This window comes from Ixodes scapularis, unplaced genomic scaffold (assembly GCF_016920785.2).
Source record: "Ixodes scapularis isolate PalLabHiFi unplaced genomic scaffold, ASM1692078v2 PGA_scaffold9__187_contigs__length_104089568, whole genome shotgun sequence".
NCBI lineage: Eukaryota > Metazoa > Arthropoda > Arachnida > Ixodida > Ixodidae > Ixodes > Ixodes scapularis.
The window spans coordinates 61586727-61607937 of NW_024609884.1; the positions used below are offsets into that span (position 1 = coordinate 61586727).

Below are 21211 nucleotides of genomic sequence, written 5' to 3' on the forward strand. Positions count from 1 at the left end.
TTAAAATATCATTAAAACAAAATGGGGATCGGGGAATTACCACAAAACTATTGCTGATTGTCAATGAAAAAAAATGAAAAAACATTAAAGTATCGCTGATTTTTTTGTTATACCTAGACAAATATGATCGATTTGACAAGATCTACACGAGAGGAGACTCCGTGTCTGACCGCCATGAGACAAAAAAGGGGTTGAAGCTGCTGCTGACTTAAAATGCGGTAGCATTTCTCTAACTGAGCCCCCCCCCCCCCCCCCCCCCCCCCCTTCCCCCCTTACTCAACTGCCCGCTTTAAAGAAATCCTGGTATCACGTCACAAAGGCAAGCGCAAGTGTATGGAAGTGAGGAAGACGAGCCGTTCTGCTCTCCTTATCGCCCACATGCGCGCACTCTAAAAAGGCCTGTGCGTCTATTTTCCCGCACAATACTCGGAGAGCCAATCAATGCAACTTACGGAGCCAGCTCACCGAATGACGATGCCGAAACATTTGTTTAGACCAAAAAAACGCAGTCCGAGTTGTGACATTAAGCAATGCAAGCGTGACGTTTTGCATTGCTTAATGTCCCAACTCAGACTGTGTTTTTTGGTCTAAACAAACGTTTCGGCATCGTCATTCGCTGAGCTGGCTCCGTAAGTTGCGGTGATTGACTCTCCGAGTGTTGTGCGGGGAAGTAGACTCAGAGCCTTTTTTTAGAGTGCGGGTCGCGGGAGAGTGCATGTGTTACAGGGCGCGGCAACATGCGCTGGCCCAGCTGCGTTCAGGATAACCCCATGTACACCCGTGAGCGACATGAAGGTGAACAGCCCTCTTCTTGTTTTTGACGGTTCTGCAAGTTTTGGAACAAGTTCTGCTCGAGAAGAGGGCTAGAACGCAAAGTTTAGACCCCAAGTCACGCACCATTTGAGACATTGAGAGTTAATATAGCTTTAGGGAGCCGTAAAACAGGCAAGAAACCAGGTAAGGTGTTCACCTTCATATTGCCGGCGGGTGTACGTTAAGCTTTCAAAGAAAGAGGCAGGAACAGAGTGTCAAATTTCCTAATGTCGCAATGTGGCAATCGGTTCCATAGTGTAGAGCGCCGGAGGTATACCCTCTGTTCCATTTTAGCCATTTTGGCTAGCACTAAACAAGCTACACACTAAAAAAAAAAAAAAAAAAAAAAAAAAAAAAAAACGTGCGTCTACTTTTCCGCACAACACTCGGAGAGCCAATCGCCGCAACTTACGGAGGCAGCTCAGCGAATGACGATGGTGAAGGATATGTTTAGACCGAAAAACGCAGTCTGAGTTGTGACATTAAGCAATGCGAACGTTACGTTTGGCATTGCTTAATGTCAAAACTCAGACTGCGTTTTTTGGTCCAAACATAAGTTTCGGCATCGCCATTCGCTGACGATGCCGAAACAACAGCTCTTGGTGTCGCTGGCTATAGAAATATGCCGCTCTGCTCTGCTTAAAGGAGCTGTGCAACGATTTTAACGTTGAAAGAATCGGCATCTTCTACTTTTGACATTGTTTATCTTGTCAAGACAGAAAACACATCTTCTTCCTTCGAAATGTTGCAATTCCGCCGCGTAGTCGCGAGGCAAAAGTTAGGATATTTCCCGACCTGCAGCCGGGAGCGGCGGTCATAAGAACAACGCGGCATGACGTCAATGGGGGATTTGTAACAAGATAGGAAGTTGTGCAAATACCTGCTCGATAAAAGGTACTTTTTCTATAAATCTTGTCGTTCCAAGGTTAATATAAATGCGTCAAAAACCTGGTATCACCAGTCGCGTTCTGCGCGCTGCTCTCTTTGGCTATTGGTCTGTGAAAGGCGTTCTGAGCTTCGTCAAGGGCATTGTTCTGAAAAATATCAGACGCAGCGCATGCCTTCTTCAGCCCTGTGGTTCAGCACTTTTCGCCTGGGTGACAACCGCTGGAAAGGTGTAAAGGAGGTGTTCACTGGTCATACCAACGCACTCCTTTTCCACTGCCCGATCTCGCGCGTCTGGAAAGAGTGCTCGCGTGAGCGTCCAAAGGCCGAAAACACCGCCAGATTTCTTCATAAAGATGAGCGAGTTACAAGCGATATGTTAGTTGACACGCGTTACGTACGTGTCTAATGCCCACTGCTCCAGATCAGAACCTCAAGGCTGCGCCAGAAGCTGCTGACCCTGCTGACAAGGTAAGTGTAGACAGCAGTACTGTACCGGTGTTGTGCTTGTCGACGGGGAAGGGGTGACTCCAACGGAGTCTGACGAGGAGGTAACCGTCGACACTGGTACCGCACTCGGTCCTTGAGGTAGGTCGGTTGCCTTCTGGTGAGCTTTCGGGAAGAGGAAAACAAAAGAATTAGCTGGCGATAATATTCCCGCGATTGCAATGAAAGCAGACAAACATGCAGCGAACAAATACTATTACATTTTACTAAATAAATCTTTGGACAGCCCTTTACTCCACAAGCTTTCCCGAATACGCAAACCGGACGACACTTTTCTCCCGCCGACGATGCTCTCGTAAGGACAACTCTGGGTCCCACGCGGGACTAGAGATGTAAAATTTCCGGAAATTTTGAAGCCCGAAAAAAAAAACGACGAAAAAACTTTTTTTTCAGGAAAGTCTGGAAACATTCGAAAAATTATCTCCACAGCTATAATTCAGTAATGACTCGAAATATATCGACAGAGGTCAACAACCGCAAGATATTTCAGCTAATTTATGGTGGACTATTATACTATATCAACTTTTTTAACGTTTACGACAACTTTTGTCAATTTGCTGAGCTTTGACTACTCATCTGGCAACAACCGATAGCACCAACGCAGTTTTAGAGCGCAGCTCTTAGGGGCCCGTTTCCGGCTTGAGCGGCGTCGGCGTCGGCGTCGCCGTCGCCGTCGCCGTCGGCGTCGGCGTAACCGCGCGGTGCATCATGGGAAATGTCCCATAATGCACCGCGCGAGCCCCCCACCAAGGTCACGTGACCTCGTGGGGGGTCACGTGACCCCCCGAAGTCACGTGACTCCCCTGAGGTCACGTGGCCCCCTCCTCGAGGTCACGTGACCCCCGCCGATGTCGCGTGACCCCCCGATGACGTCATCGTCACTGATGACGTCACCGGCATCCACATCGTCATCGTCATCATCACTGATGACGTCACCGGCATCCACATCGTCATCGTCATCACTGATGACGTCACCGGCATCCACATCGTCATCGTCATCACTGATGACGTCACCGGCATCCGCATCGTCATCGTCATCATCACTGATGACGTCACCGGCATCCACATCGTCATCGTCATCATCACTGATGACGTCACCGGCATCCACATCGTCATCGTCATCATCACTGATGACGTCACCGGCATCCGCATCGTCATCGTCATCATCACTGATGACGTCACCGGCATCCACATCGTCATCGTCATCATCACTGATGACGTCACCGGCATCCACATCGTCATCGTCATCATCACTGATGACGTCACCGGCATCCACATCGTCATCGTCATCATCACTGATGACGTCACCGACATCCGCATTGTCATCGTCATCATCACTGATGACGTCATCAGTGACGTCACTGATGTCGTCACCGGCATCCGCATCGTCATCGTCATCATCACTGATGACGTCACCAGCGACGTCACTGATGACGTCACCGACATTCGCATCGTCATCGTCATCATCACTGGTGAAGTCATCAGTGACGTCACTAATGACGTCATCGGTACCCGCATCGTCATCGTCACTGATGACGTCATCAGTGACGTCAGTGATGACATCATCGGCATTGGGGGTCACGTGACCCCCAAGGTAACGTGACCCCCCCTGGTTAGTTTAACCACCCCCCCAGTGCCCTTCCCTCCTCCTCCTCAAGAGCTGCGCTCTAATTCGGCGTTACAGGGAGTTGTAAGCGGCTTTCATTTTTTTCGTTCCTGCCGTTAGTGCCATTCGCTGTGTCGACGAGCAGCCGGAGGAGCACTTTAGCTTTCCCAGCCCCTTAGTGCAAGTCGTGATTTTCATACTCGGAGTCGGGTGTGGACACTTGCCGTGGGCCGTGGATCTGTCAAAACTGTGTGCTGTGCGCCATGGAAGCTACAGCCAGGGCAGCTATATCGCTTTAGATTCCCCAGCGCCGTTTCCGAAACCTCGCGCGGATCGTTTTCGGGAATGGACTTTCGCCGTGGATCCGTCAAACCTTTGCGCTGTGCGCCATGGTGAGGCCGCGCTCCAACGTTTGGGGGAACTTTTACGTGCTAAACAATGATAAGGGGCCAGCGGTGTGCAGATTTTGTTGTGCCAAATACGAATTTCCCAACGCAACCCGCTTGCGGCAGCACATCGCAAGGTGTCCGAAGTGCCCCCGGAACACCAGGTCTGCAGTATCGGAATCAATTACGGAAAACAGATACTGGCGAGAAGCGCTCAAGCTCCTCATGCCCGCATTCGTGCCGCCTTCCAGGTATTCTTTAGGTGGACCGCTCTTGGAGGCCGAGTATGCCCGAGTGATGACGCAGGTGGAAGAGAAAGTTAACGCCGCTCTTTGCGTAACTGCGCTCACAGACAGCTGCTCCAATGTATATGGGGCGAGAGCATCTTGAAATTTGTGGTGGCTACACCAAAGCACTACAGTGCCGTGGAGACGGAAGATCACAGGCACACAGGAGATTACATCGCGGGAGAGACCTTGAAGGTTGTGGAGAAAATTGGAACCGACAAGCTTTTAGCTCTTGTTACCGACAATGCAAGTAACATGCAGGCCGCGTGGACAATCGTCAGTCTGCGCTATCCTAACATCACTACTCTTGGATGCTGTGCTCATGAACTAAACTTTTTGCTGTCGGATATGTTCGAAATGGCGACATTGCAAGACGTTTGTAAGAAGATGTCCGAGGCTGTAATCAAGTATGTCAGAAATTCTCACGTGGTTGCTCCTCACTTTGCTAAGAGGCAAGAACAGTGCTATGCTGGAAACCAGAACACATTAAAACTACCAGCTGAAGCTCACTGGGCGGACATTTTGATGTCACTGGGATTAAGACCAAATCAGCTTTAGAGAAAACTGTGATCGCTGCGGAGCTTCAAGTGAGCAGGGAAATAAGAACAACGATATGAGATGAAGACTACTTTTGGCGAGATGTGCAAAGCACTTTTCAAGTCTTGGAGCCAGTTAGTCGCCCGTGCTATATCCGAGGTTCAGTCAGACGCTGTTGTTTCTTAGACGTCCACGAGATCCTGTTCAAAGTAACAAGGCAAGTCAAAGAGGCCCTTCCAAACTCTGTCTTGGCAACGGGCGAAAAGGAAAGAGTAGCAGAAATTCTGCGTGAGACACGCAACTTTATTTGCCGTCCAGCACATGTGGCCGCAAATTTGCTCAACACAAAGTTCACAGGGCTGTGCTTAAGTGAAGAAGAGGAATGACCCGCCATGGACTACATCACAGAGACGGCTGAGAGGATGTGTCTCGATGCTGGAAAAGTGTTGTAAAATCTCGCCGAATACCGGGTCTTGTCAGGTGCTTGGCCGTGGAAGGAATTAAAGAATTCGGCGAAGCATATTCCACTGTCTTCGTGAAAGGCTGTGTGTCTCTGAACCCTTACACCAATTTCTTGCCGCCTTCTTCAAGTTCTACCCTCCTCCGCTGCGTGCGAACCAAACTGGTTGAAGTTCAGCGGTGTCCACATCAAAAGTATAGGAACCAACCGAAAGGACATAGATGGCAGAAGTTGATGTTTGTTCGCTCCAATCTCGAGCTGAGGAGTCCTGGTCTGAAATGCGATGACGGAGGTGACTCAAGCATGGTGTCAGAGTAGCCCTAACTAACACACTGCTTTGGAACATACGTCTTAATTTACAGAAGATATCTAGTCAGTGCGTGCATATCTTCCTCGTTCAATGTTGGTTTAAAGTTTGGTTCTGTACTCTTTAATGCAGAACCAGTTGTACCCTTAGAAAAGAAAAGGGTCATGACAAAATACATCAATGCTGTTAAACTTCACTGCCCTTTGAATATGATTATTTAACATGGCATTAAAACATGACACTACCTGTATGATAGTACATACAGCAAATCCTTTCTTCGAGGGTTGACATGCGACCCTTGAACTGCTGTTATGTTGCTTAAAGCTACGTTCATACTGGTGCGGTAGTGGAGACTCGGCTGTGAGTTAAGAGTCTCATATAGTGATTTATTGACCGAGAAACACGCCATACATGATTTAGAAACACGACGTCATCACATCCGTACACACTACACTAACAAATTTCGGACAGCATTCTAATTTCTCCCTCCGTATAAAGCGTTCACCAAAGTCTTAAATATTTATAACCATACTGAACAGTAAAGCAACGCTCATTCAGGATGATTGGTGCATAGTTTTTAGACAATGCAAGAAGTGCCATGACGGGGCGAGGCAGCAGACAACCCAAGGTGCTTGTGTTTCCTCATTTGCCCCGTCGTCGCGCTGTTTTGTTTGCTTAGGGGCTGAACGATGTATTATGTTTTGTGCAGCGTGATTAAGTTTCCGCCTGCTCTGCCGACAAAACTCAATTCAGAAGTGCGTGATGACTATTTTCCTTTTCGATGGGGTCAGTGATATCAATGTTAACGTTCATTGCAGAAATGTGCTTAATCGGTTTGTTAATATTAGTTAATTAATAAAGTTAAAGAACGAAACTTGGGTTTCGTTTTTTTCCCCCGAATACTATGTCAGGAAAAAAAACAGAAAAAAGTTTTTTTTTTTCCAAAATGTCCGGTTTTTTTTCCGAGCCCTCGCATCACTACACGTTACACGGATTGTTCCCAAGCGGCTATTGACTACGACGGCTTTTTTTTTTTTTCGGGACTGCAACTTGTGAGATATACTGCACCTGTTTTTTTTTCAACTTCCGGCAAGCCCGATGGAGAGGACTGCCATAGGAAAATATTATTATATCCTTGTCTCTCTGGTTAGGTTAGATTAAAGTAGGTTAGGTTAGGTTAGGTTAAGTTAGGTTAGGTTAGGTTAGGTCAGTTTAGTTTAGGTTAGGTTAGGGTAGGACAGATTAGGTGAGGCCAAGAGAAGGGGGAGTAGACAATAAGTAATGCCTGTTGCATGCTTTATGAATGTGAAGAGTGTAGTTTTCCCCAAATACTGTAGCCAAAGAAAAAAAAAGGATTGTTTCATTATCAATTTTATTTTGAATTCTGCAATCAGAGTTTCACCTAAAGCCATTTCCCTCTAAAGGAGCGTTGCAACAAGTGTTTTACTTCAACTGAATACTGCATATAATTATGAATCGTCGTTCATAACCTACGGAACACGCGGTGGTTCTACACTCCACGTAATGGCAGTCGCAAAAAACAACAACAAAAAAACAGGCATTGTTTGCGTTTCAAATCGCAGACCAAATGAGCGGACATGCCGCCAAAGGTCATCATAGCTACGCGCTGGGGTTGGCAAAGCACATGGCAGGCGCTGAGCTCCAGACATTGTTAGGGTTCGGCTGTTCCCGTCACCGCAAGGGTTTGACACGAGCCACTACCCGAATGCTCGTCGAGGCATTTATTGTCGCGAGCCATACGAGTGTTCACGCAGTGCTTGTGTCCAGTCTACTAGCCGCATTTGAATATCGTCGTCCCAGGATAATCCTAGTGACTACGACAACAATACGATCCTCATTACAACGTCATGAAGTGTTGCGAAGGAGAGACTCAAATAAAAAAAACTTCCTCTCTATTATAGAACTTACACCGCGACAGCGGATAGCGGTAATTGAAAAACCGTCCCCCCTCCCCCCCCCTCCCCCTCCCTCCCCCCCCCCCCCCCCCAAAAAAAGAAGAAAAAAATAAACAACTTTTTTGAATAAAATAAGTGAAGATTTATATAAGAGGTGCGGAAGGGGGTAGTCAAAGCAACCTGAGGATGTGAATTGTGATGCAAACAAACGGAGGGAAAGCTTTGAATGTTCATAAGGCGAGGACGTTAGTACTGCGAGACGTGCGAGACGTCGCATACACGGCCTTGTGGCAACTGGGGAAACGCAGGGCGTGGAAGACCCAAGCATCTTATGATCGGTGGGCAGCCAACGAGATTGCGGCGATAACGGATCAAAACTCCGAAGGACAAATCGCGAAGCGAGAACATAATACGTTGCTGCGTTATGCCCTGCGTTATGCCCTGCGTTTCTTGAGCTGTCAGTGGGGAATGTTAGACAGGCGCACGGGCATCCTTTGAGCGACGGAGGAAGGCGGGAAGGGCGGCGGCCTCACCTGAGCACCTGGGAGCCGGGTGCGGCGTCCAGGTCGCCTTTCGGCGGCCCTTGATCACGCAGCGAGTGACGCTGCGCTCGCTCAGCGAGAAGCCGCGCAGGCAGAAGAAGCGGCAGCGGCTGCCCCAGTGCCGGCCCTGGCTGCAGCGCAGGCCACCGTTGTCGGGGGCGGTCAGCGGGGGGCAACGCAGCACTGAAATGGAGCGCCGCTGGATCACTGGACCGCACCAGAGCCGCTCGAGCGCCGCCTCGTCGGCCGCTTTCCTTACTTACGTGTTCTGGGATGTTAAGATTGATTTGAGTAACAATAGAGACTTTAATGCACGGACGTTTCGGAGCTGTCTTTGCTTTTTTCAGCGTGTCCCACTGTCCACCGGCTCTCTGTGCACGTTTATATAAAAATACGACGCCTGTGCGCTGCCGATCTTGTTTCTGGCGTCTGCAGGTCGTCTGATAATCAAGTATATAAAATAGGCTAGGACAGAGCCATATACACAGAGAGTTTGGTCAATGGGAGGCGCGGCCAGTGCCAGGGCGTGCGCCAGAAGCAGAACGAGGGCTTGGCATGCTCTCTTGGCCAACCAGAAGCCGAAAAGAATCCCCTAGCGGTGGTAGTGAGAAACACATTTGGTCGTTTTAATAGGCGCGTAAGAGTTACACGTAGTAAGATCATGATCACGCAGAAAGATGTAAAAAACGAATGCGGCCGCTCAACTGTGTTTTGCTCGCACAGGGTGTGACCGCTCGGAACGCAGATTCCCGGCCCGCGGCGCTTGGCGTACGGATTATGTTGATCATTCCGCTAGTCGCACTCTTCCACCGTGATTTTGGATGACCGTGATTGAAACATCACGTTCACCATATTTTCAGTAACGCCGATGCACTTATCAGGTTTGTCTCTCGCGACCACCGCCAGGGTATTATTTCCGGCTTCTGGTTGGCCACATTTGAATTTTCGCAGACGCCCTGGAAGTTTGGAACACGCCCAGCCCGCTTTCGGCCAATGGCGCCTCCTCATTTGTCTCCTATACTTCCCAACGAATGGCCAAACTCTCTACATATACGGCTCGGGGCTAGGATAATAACAGCTCTATTCTTTATGGGCTTGTTTCCGGGTTTCGCGGCGTCGGCGTAACCGCGATAAATTTAGCGTGAAAATTGATGTCAGGTGTCCTTAACACCAGTTCAGTTCCCCGCTAAATTTAGCGCGGAATTGAATTAGTGTTGAGGTCACGAGATGTCCATTTTCCCGCTAAATCTAGCGGAGAAACTAAATTTGTTCATAGGTGACGTGACACAAAGTCATGTGACGTCATTTTCCCGCTGTTGAGGTCACGTCGCGTCGATTTTTAGCTAAATTTAGTGGGAGAGCTGGGAGGAGGAGAGGGTACGGGGAAGGAAGATGGGAGGGTCAACACCACTTAGAGCAAAGGCCGCTGCGCTCGGAGTTGTGACGTTACAGATTCACGACGAGTGGGCCGACCTGAAAGGAAGGCTTCTCCGCAACACACGCTCTCTTTTTTTTCTTGCATGTATTTTCCCGAGGACGGCAAGCGGCGCATGCTCCGGCCTCTTTTTTGTTTTTGTTTTTAGTTTTCTCTGAGCCCAGGGTTCTCCCGGGGCAGTTGCGCAATGACAATTTTTGCCTCCTTTGCGCACGGCGGCTTGCACAAGTCTTGCGGCGGGAGTACACACACAGCTCTAGCCGTCTCTTCTCTTATGTCTTTTGTGCTTGGTGCGCATCGCGGTTAACGCGTGGTGGTTGTCAAGTTACGAGCGGCTTTCGGGTTAGCCATGCCTCACAAATGCCGTATCCCTGGGTGCCATGGGAAGTATGAAACGTCGTCGAAGAAAGTGTCTGTGTTTAAGTTCCCGAAGGATGAAGAACTGCGAAAAGTATGGGTGCGGGCGATTCCTCGAAAAAAACCTGGTTCTATCGACGCATACCAGGGTGAAAACTCTCATATCTTTTCACATTATTTTTTTTTAATTATTGCATTTATTTCGTTGAATTTTATGCTGACGTGGCAGCGAAGGCGACCAGCACAAGCTAGCTCTCGCTTTTAATTTTTAGAAACGTATCTTTGTAGCGCAAGCTCCCGTGCTCAAAACCACAGTCAGGAGCCTGTAGCCTACTCTCTATGTCCCCCTCTTGTTCCTACATTTGTGGCGCATATTATTAAAGGAATCAATGAAATTGCCGAGATCTCGAAATCTGAAGGAAATTTTAACATGGACGCCGAACAAAGGAACGCGACTCAGGCGACTTTCAAGAACCAGTGACTTCTGCAGAGGACGATCCCAATAGGCATTTTTTGTGCAGTCTTTTTGACTGGCTGGACGCCTGGCTTGACGTATGGGAGAGCGAGAGCCTTATCAGTGGCACGCTGACCAAGGTGACTCACGGAGCACTCCGTCAAACAACCCGTGCACTTGTAGGGATCACTGAATACTGCTTCACTGAACTCGGGCTGAACTATGTCCTGCTGGGAAAGACTCAAACTGATAGCTTGGAAGACCGTTTTGGGAAGTACAGGCAGCTGGCTGGCTAGCAATATCACATGACTATAAGGCGGCTTTATGAAGGTGAAAATAAGCTGCGTCTGCAAAGTACGTTGCCGACAACCCCGTGGGAAGACGAGCGATGGGAGGAGCTTGAGAAACAAGTAGACACGCCACGGCCCAGTTGCAACATAGTATAGTTACAGAAGTGGCTGTGCCACAAGCGATAAATTAGACCCTCCCAGTTTTAGTCTACGTGGCAGGGTAAAAAAGCCGAAATGTGAAAAATGCAGGGCGGCGCTTACTGAAGAAGATAAGACGGCGACAGGGTTTCACTTGCACAGGAGAACTACTCTCTTCTCAAGGAATTGGATCGAGGGGGGCTCCTTTATCCAACTATGTTCGCCGTTAATGCCGTGACACACAATTGCGTTGTTGCTCAAGAACTCTCCAAGCAGGCAGAGTTTCTGAAGGTTCGGATCCAGCGTCAGTTCGTCACCAAACATACAATGGAACTGCTGTCTACCAACGAGACTTCTGGCTTCGACGCATGTGAAGAAAGACACACAAGTGAGCTCGTGCTGAAGAACTTCTTCTGGTGCAGCGCGAACATTGTGCTGAAAAATTATTGTGGAAGGATGAACGAAAAGCTTCTCAGGCTAATTCCACGTCAAAGAAAAGAAAATGTGAAACCCCAAAATCTAAATCATTATTTTATATTCAGTGCAGCATTTGCCATAGCATTATTATTTCGACGCAGCATTAAAGTCTACATGCCGTACATGTGCTGCGTCTTAGCGTCTTAGTGTCGCGAAAGCTACAGAGCGGCATCTAAGTTGCTTCTGTTTGAATTGTGTCAAGATGGACACAAGAAGAAAGTATGGATACACGAAAATATACGTTTGGAAGGTTTCAAAGGTGAGAGAACTTATATTCACAGCATCTATTTGTAGTGTGAATGAACGCGGGTAGATGCGTGCATGAAGCTCCCATAGCTGCATGTGCCCCTTACTGAAAATTATGCTTTAAGTTTGCTAAGTTTGCCTGCACTCGGTTAAATCAAAACTTGTGCTCTTCGATTTAGGCGGCGTGTTTCCCTCTTTTTTTGTGTCCTTTCTCCGTTTAATTTTTCGTCTTCGTGTCTCAGTCTCGGATTACTTACTTTATGATGAACACTCCCCAGTTCGCTTGCAGTTGTTTTTATTATCATATGTTTCCTTCTGGTAAAAAATACATTTCAACACATTACCTTTTTTCGTGCTCCAAAAGTCCACATTTTTTTAATAATCTTCTTTTCAATAGCTTCCGATACGCATACGACTTCAGTAACCACACATGTCATCACCAACTTGATTGTTCCTGTTATGCATTTTGGCGGGTTCCATCACTTACAATAACGTTTCAGGCCATTTATTTTTTGCTTGTTTGTGTCTTCTCACTCCTAAACACAATTAAAGCACCCAAGATTTGGATGCCTAAAACGAAAACCCATCTCTCTCAAAACGTCGTTAACCTTGTTATTTCATATCATAACAATAATTGTACGTCCTAATATGCTGCCCGTGTAACAAAATATGTTTCCCAGTCATATAGATATTTATAAATCCTGTTCGACCAATTAACAAACGTCTAGGTCAATAAAAAATGCCATACTACGTCGGTAGATCAATGTGCGACGCCTTCAGTGCAGCACTTTTCCGCGGCCCTCGCCAGCCGACTCGTATGACGTCACTGGAGGAGCGCTGCGGCCTTCAGCTCTACGTGGTGTTGGGATGGTGCGTAGGAGGAGGAGGAGGAAAGAAGCAGGAGGGGAAAGGAGGGGCAGGAAATGGAGGAGGAGGGGAGGTGGAGAAGGTACGGAGGAGGAGGGGTAGGGGCATACCCTCCCCTCCTCCACCTCAAGAGCTGCACTCTAATTTTGCATTACAGAGATTTGTAAACCTCTTTCAATTTTTATTTTTATTTTCCGAGCCAATGCATTTCTGGAACTATCACCAGGCTGTGAAGGTGATCGCCCGAAATACCTTTGCTAAGGCGCGTCTACAGTTGCCAGACCGGTGCGTCCACAAAGCATTTCCTAACCCGGGTGGCTGGACTACAGATTTTGAAGCATAGCTGCTTGCGAACGTGTACACTAGTCGCCCCAAACCTCTCGGGGCAAACCTGTCGGGTTGCTGCATCGTTCCGCACCTTTGACTCGGAGCTGGTACTGACAGCTCTGGGGAAGCGTGGCACCCGCTTGGAAAGTGAAGCGCATCACGTAGACGCCCTCCATGACCAGCGATCCTGGCTGTGGACCTAGGGTGGCGGTCATGGCGACCTTGTCCGGGAACGAAGTCCACCTGGAAGGGCGTGAGCACCACTCTGTCCGACAGGTTCCTAGGGCTTTAATGCACAATAACACCCCCCCCCCCCCCCCCCTTCTCCCGTCTAGGTTAGTCAAGTGCTCACTGAACAACGCAGATAATTTAACCGGAGTCGGTGCTCTGACTGGCTAATTTCACCTCGGAATACATTTTGATAAGAGCGTTTCGGTTGTGAGAAAGAAAACGTGAAAAAACGACGATCGCTCGTTCATTCTAAATGTGACACGCTCCGCACATCCTTCAGATTGCAGACGGAATGTCTGTCATGAATTCTTTTGTTTTACGCAAAGCAAATACAGTTTAAGCTTCGGCGAACAGGACGCACCACGTTGTGTGATTCGTGTTTCGCATCACCAATATTTAGGACAAGCCGTCATTGAGGCGGCCTGGCCAGGCGTAGACACGCAAAAACGGGGAACATACCTGCACTTATTGCGATATCGTTCGGTGATCTTGATATGTTTGCATCAACAAATTCGTAAACCCAAATCGACTACGCCAGTTGAAAGCAAACGAATCGAATACCTTTAAAAAAAAGAACAAAAACGAAATACGGACTTGAGTAGCACCTAAGTATGATGAAACTTTATACAGGGTGTTTTTTTTTTAAACTACACCAAATTTAAAAAAGGAAGAGAACGTAAGATAGAGTTATGTGAGCCCTGGTGCAATGTTAATGGCCATGGTGGCCTCTAGAGAACAGTTCAAATTAGGTAATTAGTTGGCTAATTAACTATACTGTTTCATTTTTTTTATTTTTCACTTGAGCGAGCATAATGTAATTAGAGAATTGAAGCTCGATCTCAATATGGTCTAGCCCTGCCATCAAAGTTTGATTAAAAAATTTGTAGTAGGTGCAACGGGGTCAAGAAATGTCACTTTGGTACACGGCGTCAAACCGAAACTAAGCGAGAAAGAACGATGGTAAAGTTATCGCTCCGCCCTTCCGGCCCCCGTGGATCGTCGTTATCGCAGCCAGCTTCGCCTGAGCAAGTGGAGCCGGCCGTGATAATGACGAATCGCATGCCCGGAAGGGCGGAGCGATAACTCTACCGGCGCTCTTTCCTGTTTAGTTTCGGTTGGACGCCATTTACCAAAGTGACATTTCTCGACCCCGTAGCGCCTACTAGGACTTTTTTTTTCTCCATATCTGACGAGACGGCTAGACCATATTGTGGTTGATATTCAATCCTCTAAATACATTATGTGCCCTCAAGTGAAAAATTAAATAGTTAGTTGAAACATTTAGTTATTTAGCTAAATAATGACCTAATTTCACCTTTCTTCTAGAGGCCGCCATGGCCATTAACACTTCGCAAGGGCTCAAATTACTCTATCTCACGTTCTCTTTTTCTTTTCTTTTTTTAAATTTGGTCCAGCTGAAAAAAATGCACCCTGTAGACACTATATGGCAAAAATACGTATACAACTGTAGGTAATCTAGGTAGTTACAGGCAATATAAGTATATATATCTAATATTAAAACGCCTTACTCATGTCGTTAGGTGTTACAAAAACATTATTTAGTGTTCGAGCAATTAACAATCTACATTTATAAATGTAAGGTGGCCACTGATACCTGCGCTGCGCTTTATCAGCTCGAAGGGGTCATTCTCTACACTACCTAGACAATGTTGTTAAATAAAATACAAAACGAGGAGACAAAAGTTTTCGTCGTTTTGGTTAATGGGGTTTCGGTAGTCCGAAACCTCATCAATCTCTCTGACAAGCGACCACATCAAGCAAATGACAGTTGCTTCCCACCTGGCACAAGGCCGCAGCTTGGGCTTAGGCACTTGGGTGCAGGAGAAGCCCGGTTCCACGAAGATGGTCTGGTCCTTCGGGCAGCGCAGGCAAGACTCCTTCTCCACGTAGTCGGGGGCAATGACCACTGCAACAAGAAAGTCCCCCGAGTCGAGACAGTGCGCGCGGACTGTGCGAGGTGGCGCGCCGGATGGGTCCCCTACCCAGACTCCACCAGGGCAGAAGAGACATCTCATTCGGTCTGAAACTACAACATCCTGCCATTATCGCCGTTGCTTGTTAATGGATAGTTTTCTCTTGTCTTGTATGTGGATAAGTTGAAATTTAAACTTCTCTTGGATCATTCTGATAAACCCGGGGAACACACACACGGTGTCGTGCGTGCATTATGCGTGCCTAATAATTCGTTATGTTTGGTTACTGGAGCTTTGGCTAGGTTCGAATGTGTTGCACATAGGACACACCCATGTGCTCACCGGGTTGATCACAATGATCGAAGCAAGTGTAAATTTATTCAGGAGTGGAGTGAGTGTGTGAGGAGCACGTTTTACTGATAAGTTTCCACGGGATCTGCAAATACTTTATCCGTACTAGAGAATACATCTTACTCCACGAAAATCGTATGACTTTGACACCGACAGCGTTTGCGTAGTTGGAACGGCTTGACGCGCACACCCTTGGGGTTTTCCCCTGTGATTTGGGAGGGGTGACTGCGGCCATCTATCGTCATAGAAACCCGTCGAGAGAGCAGAGAGAGCAGTCTCTGCTGTCTTGGCGAACCTGGTCTGGTATCTTGGTGCGTCGGCGGCAGCCTTCTCCCTCGGCGCAGTGCGAAAGAGCGACAGCATCGAGAGCGCGATGCGCATTCGAGCTCTCGGATGGGCGCTTTCAAAACCGCACGAGGAGGATTTGGCGTTGAAGGTGCGCTGTCCCACGCAAATGAGCGTAGAATGTATCTTCCTAGTAAAGTGTTTGGGTTCTGTTTCTTCCAAAGGTGCGTGTAGCGTCTTGAGTCTTTCGTGCCCTTGGATTGCGAGGAGCCCCTAGTTGTAACTGAAGCAGTGTAATCATAATGGGAGGAGGTTGGTCGCACCCGCTAATCTATATCCTACTGTGCTAAGTTGTGACGTCACACGCCCACGGCACTACCAGTTGGTGCCAACGTTACTAGATCAGCTCTGTTACGGAACTGCCCATAGACGCTGCCTCCACAAGCAGTACCCCCCCCTCTCTCTCCCCCCCCCCCCTCCCCCTAAGGTCAGCATCCCCTCGTTCGACGCGTAAATGTTTCTAGGACGGCTGCTATGGTAGCTACAGTGTACTCTATGAAATACAAAAGTTTAGGAGCACAGCGTCTAGATGGCGCTTCGCTGTACCTTATGGAATATACACAGTTTTAAAATGCAGCCTCTAGATAGCGCTTCAAATGACGGCTAGATGACCTGAGGGGAAGAGGTGGGTACCCTCCCTCCGCGGGAGTACCACAGCTCCAATCTTTCCTCTTTAGCAGAGCGAACGCTGGAGGGGAGGTCGCTTCCTCTACAGTGTCTGCTCTGCTAAAGTGGAAAGAGGTGGGAGGAGCTTCTCCTAAACTCCTAACCTGTGACCCACTATAGTAACGTTGTTTTTTACTTTACAATCTGTCCCGTAACGTTGTGGGGTCATGTGGGGAGCTACGTTTCGTCAATCGGGAGCCAGCTGCGCGCGCCGACCGTCACTTGTTCTCGCAGTCTCCCGTGAGCCATACCTTGGTCCTGTTCTTGCCCCCTTTTCTACCTCCTTCTCGTGGCACCCAGCAAGGGCGTGGGGCTATGGATCTAACCGTCGTGGGTTCTATTCCCACTAAGCTGCTCGGTAAATATCGCGTGTCACCATTATTACGCCTAATTTTGAGTACGTATGATCCTTTACGACTAACAATGCCTTCTCTTTGGATGCCTATGCATTGCCTGCTGAGGCTGCTTATGCTTTATGCTCCCTCGGCCTGTGTGTTACTCGTCTTAATCACACTCGATTGTCACGCGTTTCGCATCAAAATCCAGCCCATAAACACATCCTGCGTTAAAACGGCCAAGCGTGATGTGCCGCAGTTTTGTTGCAGGAAATAAAAAAAAATAACCAAGTAACTATTGGTGTGCGTATCTACGTAATGTCAATGGCTAACGGTGAACATGAATTACGGATTTGGTTTCAGAAGAACAATATCATAAGCTGAGTTCTGAATAATTTTCGTATGTGGTGACGCTTTCAAAATATTATTCGGTTGTGCTTTGGTGCGTTTTCGAGCTCCTCTGAAAAGTTCGGAAGCAGTTCTTTGTCTCCCGAAAGAACTGCTCAGGTGAGAGCGGTGACAACAACGAATAAACAATTACATGTTGCTGTAACAATAAAGTGCTAACTTACAAGAATTGTTATTTTTCCAGAGCAGTGTGTTTCATCCTGGGTCTGACCCGTTTGAATCCAATTGGGCTGTCCAATATTACGAGAAACATATTAAACAAAGTTAATATATCGTTAATACGGAGAGTTCAATAGAATTCTTGAAGGCTTGCAATCCACAGTCTATACAGTCTAGTCTACCAATGAGAACTGTGGGAAAGGTTCTTAGTGCACTTGTAGATTTGCAATTCCAACTCTATACACTCTAACCGTTTGTATCCCGAGGTGACCAGCTAATTATCTAAAAAAAACATTGTTAACACAAAGGGATGTACTCTAGATGAGAAATCTATACACCCATCCACAAATAAGCGTACAAAATGTACAAAACGTCGTTGAACTTGTTAGCAAGGGCACATTTTATAAGGCTACCATTCGCCGGTTCAAGCAAGGCTTTCACCAGATCAAAAGCACATAACGTAACTGGATTACACTATCCTATTTATAAGCACTACTGACAACAAATGATCTGGATACTATGGAAGGGAAGCACAGTCTGCCGAAGAGTACGAGGCCCGCCAAGTTAAAGCGTACGCTGTCCTTGCACACCTCTGGCTATGCGATTGTCCTCCTGGAGCGCCGGCTTGTGGACTGGCGACTGCCTTGGAATGGTCCAGACGTCCACGTGTCCCGAGTACTTCCCGGTGCGGTACTCGCTGCCCCGGTAATACAGGCTGGGTGCCATCTGGTTGCCGAAACTGTACACCAGCTCGGGGAGGTGCCTCCGTGTGCCGTCCGGCCGTCTGCGCTGGCGTCCGCGGGACTGACGCTGCCGGGCACGCCACTCCTGACGCTTCGTGGTCGAGGGACGGCCGCCCGAGCGCCCGCGCTCGGGTTCCGCCGGAGGTGCTATCGACGCTTGAGGCGCAAGGGATGCCCGCGAGGAGTCTGTGATGAAGGTCGGGCATATGACGCAGGGAGGAAAGGAATGTATTACACCGAAGCTGTAAATGGCTAGTGTTCCATGCATTTTCGGTATCCGTGTGCAGAATCTAATTTGCACGTAAAAGCGCTCCATTGTATGCATATACGCCGCCCGGTCACCTCGATATGCATTTGATAAGGAAAGACGTCGAAACCTGTGGTAAGGGAGATACGCCCGATAAAACATTTGCCTTCTCCCGCTCGAGTCGGGTGACGTCACTGCTTTACATATATAAAAGCAGCAGCTTTTATATATCTGAAGCATTATATGTATAGGCTTGACTTTAGTAAAAAAAATCTCATCAAAGTTGTAATAAAACCCCTTAGTGTATATCATCGTGATCACAGAACAAACATCATTACCGTTTCAAAATGATGTATGTATACTGTACGGTAAATAAAAAGTTAGTGAAGTGCTCTTGTGTGTCTCTTGGTAAATCATGTGTGGTGTTGCTCTACAGCTTCGCTAACCATCCACCTTCACAGAGTTGAATGGCTCACAATTTTTATAAGATCGGGAAGCCCGCCGTTTGTGGCCATGCGCTGAGGGTCGCGTGCACCACTCCTCACCCAGCAGACAACATTCCACTAAGCCAGCACCTCTTATGGTCGGAAACAAGTTCAAAACGCGCGAAATGAACGCCACCACATACGAGCCACGGCAAGGAATCGTTCCGCGGATAGACCTGGAAAAGCAGTAGCCATAACGAATTATGTGACGTCGGCACGACGTGCGCCTCGGTTACCTCGGTAGCGGACCGCTCTCGTAACGCGGGCGAGCAGTGACTGCAGTAATGAACGTGTGAGAGGAGTTTTTCGTGCATTCTTAACTTATATCCTACGGGCGGTACACGCTACGGCCCTCACTGCTACGGCACTGACCAAAGAGCAGAAACGTGCGGCACCGCCCCTTCCAAACAACTTTTTCAATAGACGCCTTTCATAAGTTCATCAAGCGACACTGGAGGCCGCCATATTTTTGGGCATTTCCCCCTGCGTGAGGCGTGTGACTGGATTCGAGGTCACGCTGCACACTGATACGGCACTCGTGTCGAATAGTTTTGCATCCTAGTATACACTCTAAAAAAAGCCCGTCCGTCCGCTTTCCCGCACTACACTCGGAGAGCCAATCACCGCAACTAACAGAGGCAGGCTCAGCGAATGATGATGCCGAAACATGTGTTTAGATCAAACACGCTGTCTGAGTTGTGACAATAAGCAATGCAAGCGTGATGTTTTGCATTGCTTAATGTCACTACTCAGACTGCGATTTTTTGGTCTAGACGTAGTTTCGACATCGTCATTAGCTGAGCTGCCTCCGTAAGTTGCGGTGATTGGCTCTCCGAGTGTAGTGCGGGAAGGTAGACGCAAGGGCTTTTTTTTTTTAGAGAGTATGTGCATGCCGAACGCAGATGAAGCACTCGTGTCCGATACATGCTCAAAGTGCGTGCCCAAAATACGGCTCCCTCGTGAGTGCGCACACGGTTATAACATATTTACCCGAATAGCTTTCGTTCGTTAGCTCATCGTGAATGAAAGGCTTTCGTTGATCATACCATTTAGTCGAAAATCTGCGAGGTAGTTGTAGTCCCCCGGATGAGACCTGAAACAAATAAAATGCTGTCAAATATTTATTCGATACCTAGTTAAAAACGCACGTTTTTATGGCGAAAGTTCCACGCACGCTTCGGTCCGTTGTTTACACTCTATCACGTGACAATCCATTCTCTATTTCAGAACATGATGCGTTTTAGTCCAATATCAGGTCTTTACTAAGAAAAATTAAGTGTCGCCACAGGTTCATACGTTAGTGCTGCGGCTCGATAGTTGAGTACTACGCTGGATTTCAACCGTATGACTGTTGAGCTCCGGTTTTACTGTGTGAGGTATATTTGAGAAAGAACCATTTAACAGAATGATACTTTATATTATTATAGCTTTTCTCAGAACCCGGAAAATAGGCAAACGAGGAACGCATAGTTTTATTTAAGTATGGCAACCGGGGCGAAAAAGTGCCAGACGCAAAAAGCAGTTTGTCTGCGCAGCGGCCCTTAGTGTTCCGTCTGTATTCGTAGGGTGAAGAAGAACATTAGGCTAGAGTCTTAACAATCTAAAGAAGCATCATACATGTTTGGGTTCCGTGGAAACTCAACTAAAAAGAAAATCTAGAACGTAAGGTATTCCTACTATATATACACACAGACACCCTAAAAATGTTTCCCTCTAGACTGTCTCGCCATGCAGTCGAAGCACCGATTATTTATCCGCCTAAATTCAGCTGCCTCACCAGTAAGGAGTAGGAGTGGAATTGGGTTATTATCAAACGCTTACAGTGGCAAAAATGCATTGACGCCTTTTGCCACTAGACTCCGTGGTCAGGGCTGGACTACGGAATATCAGGTGCCTGGGCTAATGCGCATCTCCCCACTTTCCATCTGACTAAGCTAATAAAATGTATCATGATTAAGAAAATGTAATGATATAAACGTTTGCTGGTGTAAACCGCGATGCCGCATACTATGTAATCTATTTGTTTAACACTAGGCTTCATTTTGTCACTATATTGCTTGAGAACGCATTATTGTTCATTAATTAAACTGCTTCACAAACATCATAGTTCATGAATTGTCCATGTCCCACAATGGATACACCATATGTCAAATGCATTGAGCTATACCTGCCCAATGTATATTATAATGTGCTGGTGTTTCCCAATGCACAAACAAATATTTGCAAATGCTTACGTTAGCAATGAGACGGTAGAAAACGAGATTAAATAAACGCGACACTGCTGAGAGGACCTTTTCTCCAGAGTTGAAGAAAATAAAGAAAACCGATTATAACCAGGCTTAGACTGAGAAAAAATTAAAGAATGCCAACGTTTACATTTTTAAATAAAAAACGTCATATGAAGAAAAATCATAACACTAACTGACAGCTATGAACTCCGCGATCACAACTAAGCACTTCATTGATAACA

At 47.4% G+C, this 21211-nt stretch overlaps 1 protein-coding gene across 3 annotated transcripts in view; it reads right to left on the bottom strand.

Moving 5' to 3' along the window:
• The window catches only part of LOC8038470, a 215804-nt gene that overhangs the window by 59608 nt on the left and 134985 nt on the right, over positions 1–21211 (bottom strand). For all 3 annotated transcript variants that reach the window (XM_042287120.1, XM_042287121.1, XM_042287122.1), the window contains exons 3-8: positions 19788–19834; positions 17857–18195; positions 14869–14995; positions 12929–13080; positions 8238–8429; positions 2195–2310 (exon numbers count right to left, since the gene is read on the bottom strand). In XM_042287120.1, coding sequence (XP_042143054.1) covers positions 2195–2310; positions 8238–8429; positions 12929–13080; positions 14869–14995; positions 17857–18195; positions 19788–19834 — 973 coding nt within the window. The remainder of the gene's footprint in view (positions 1–2194; positions 2311–8237; positions 8430–12928; positions 13081–14868; positions 14996–17856; positions 18196–19787; positions 19835–21211) is intronic.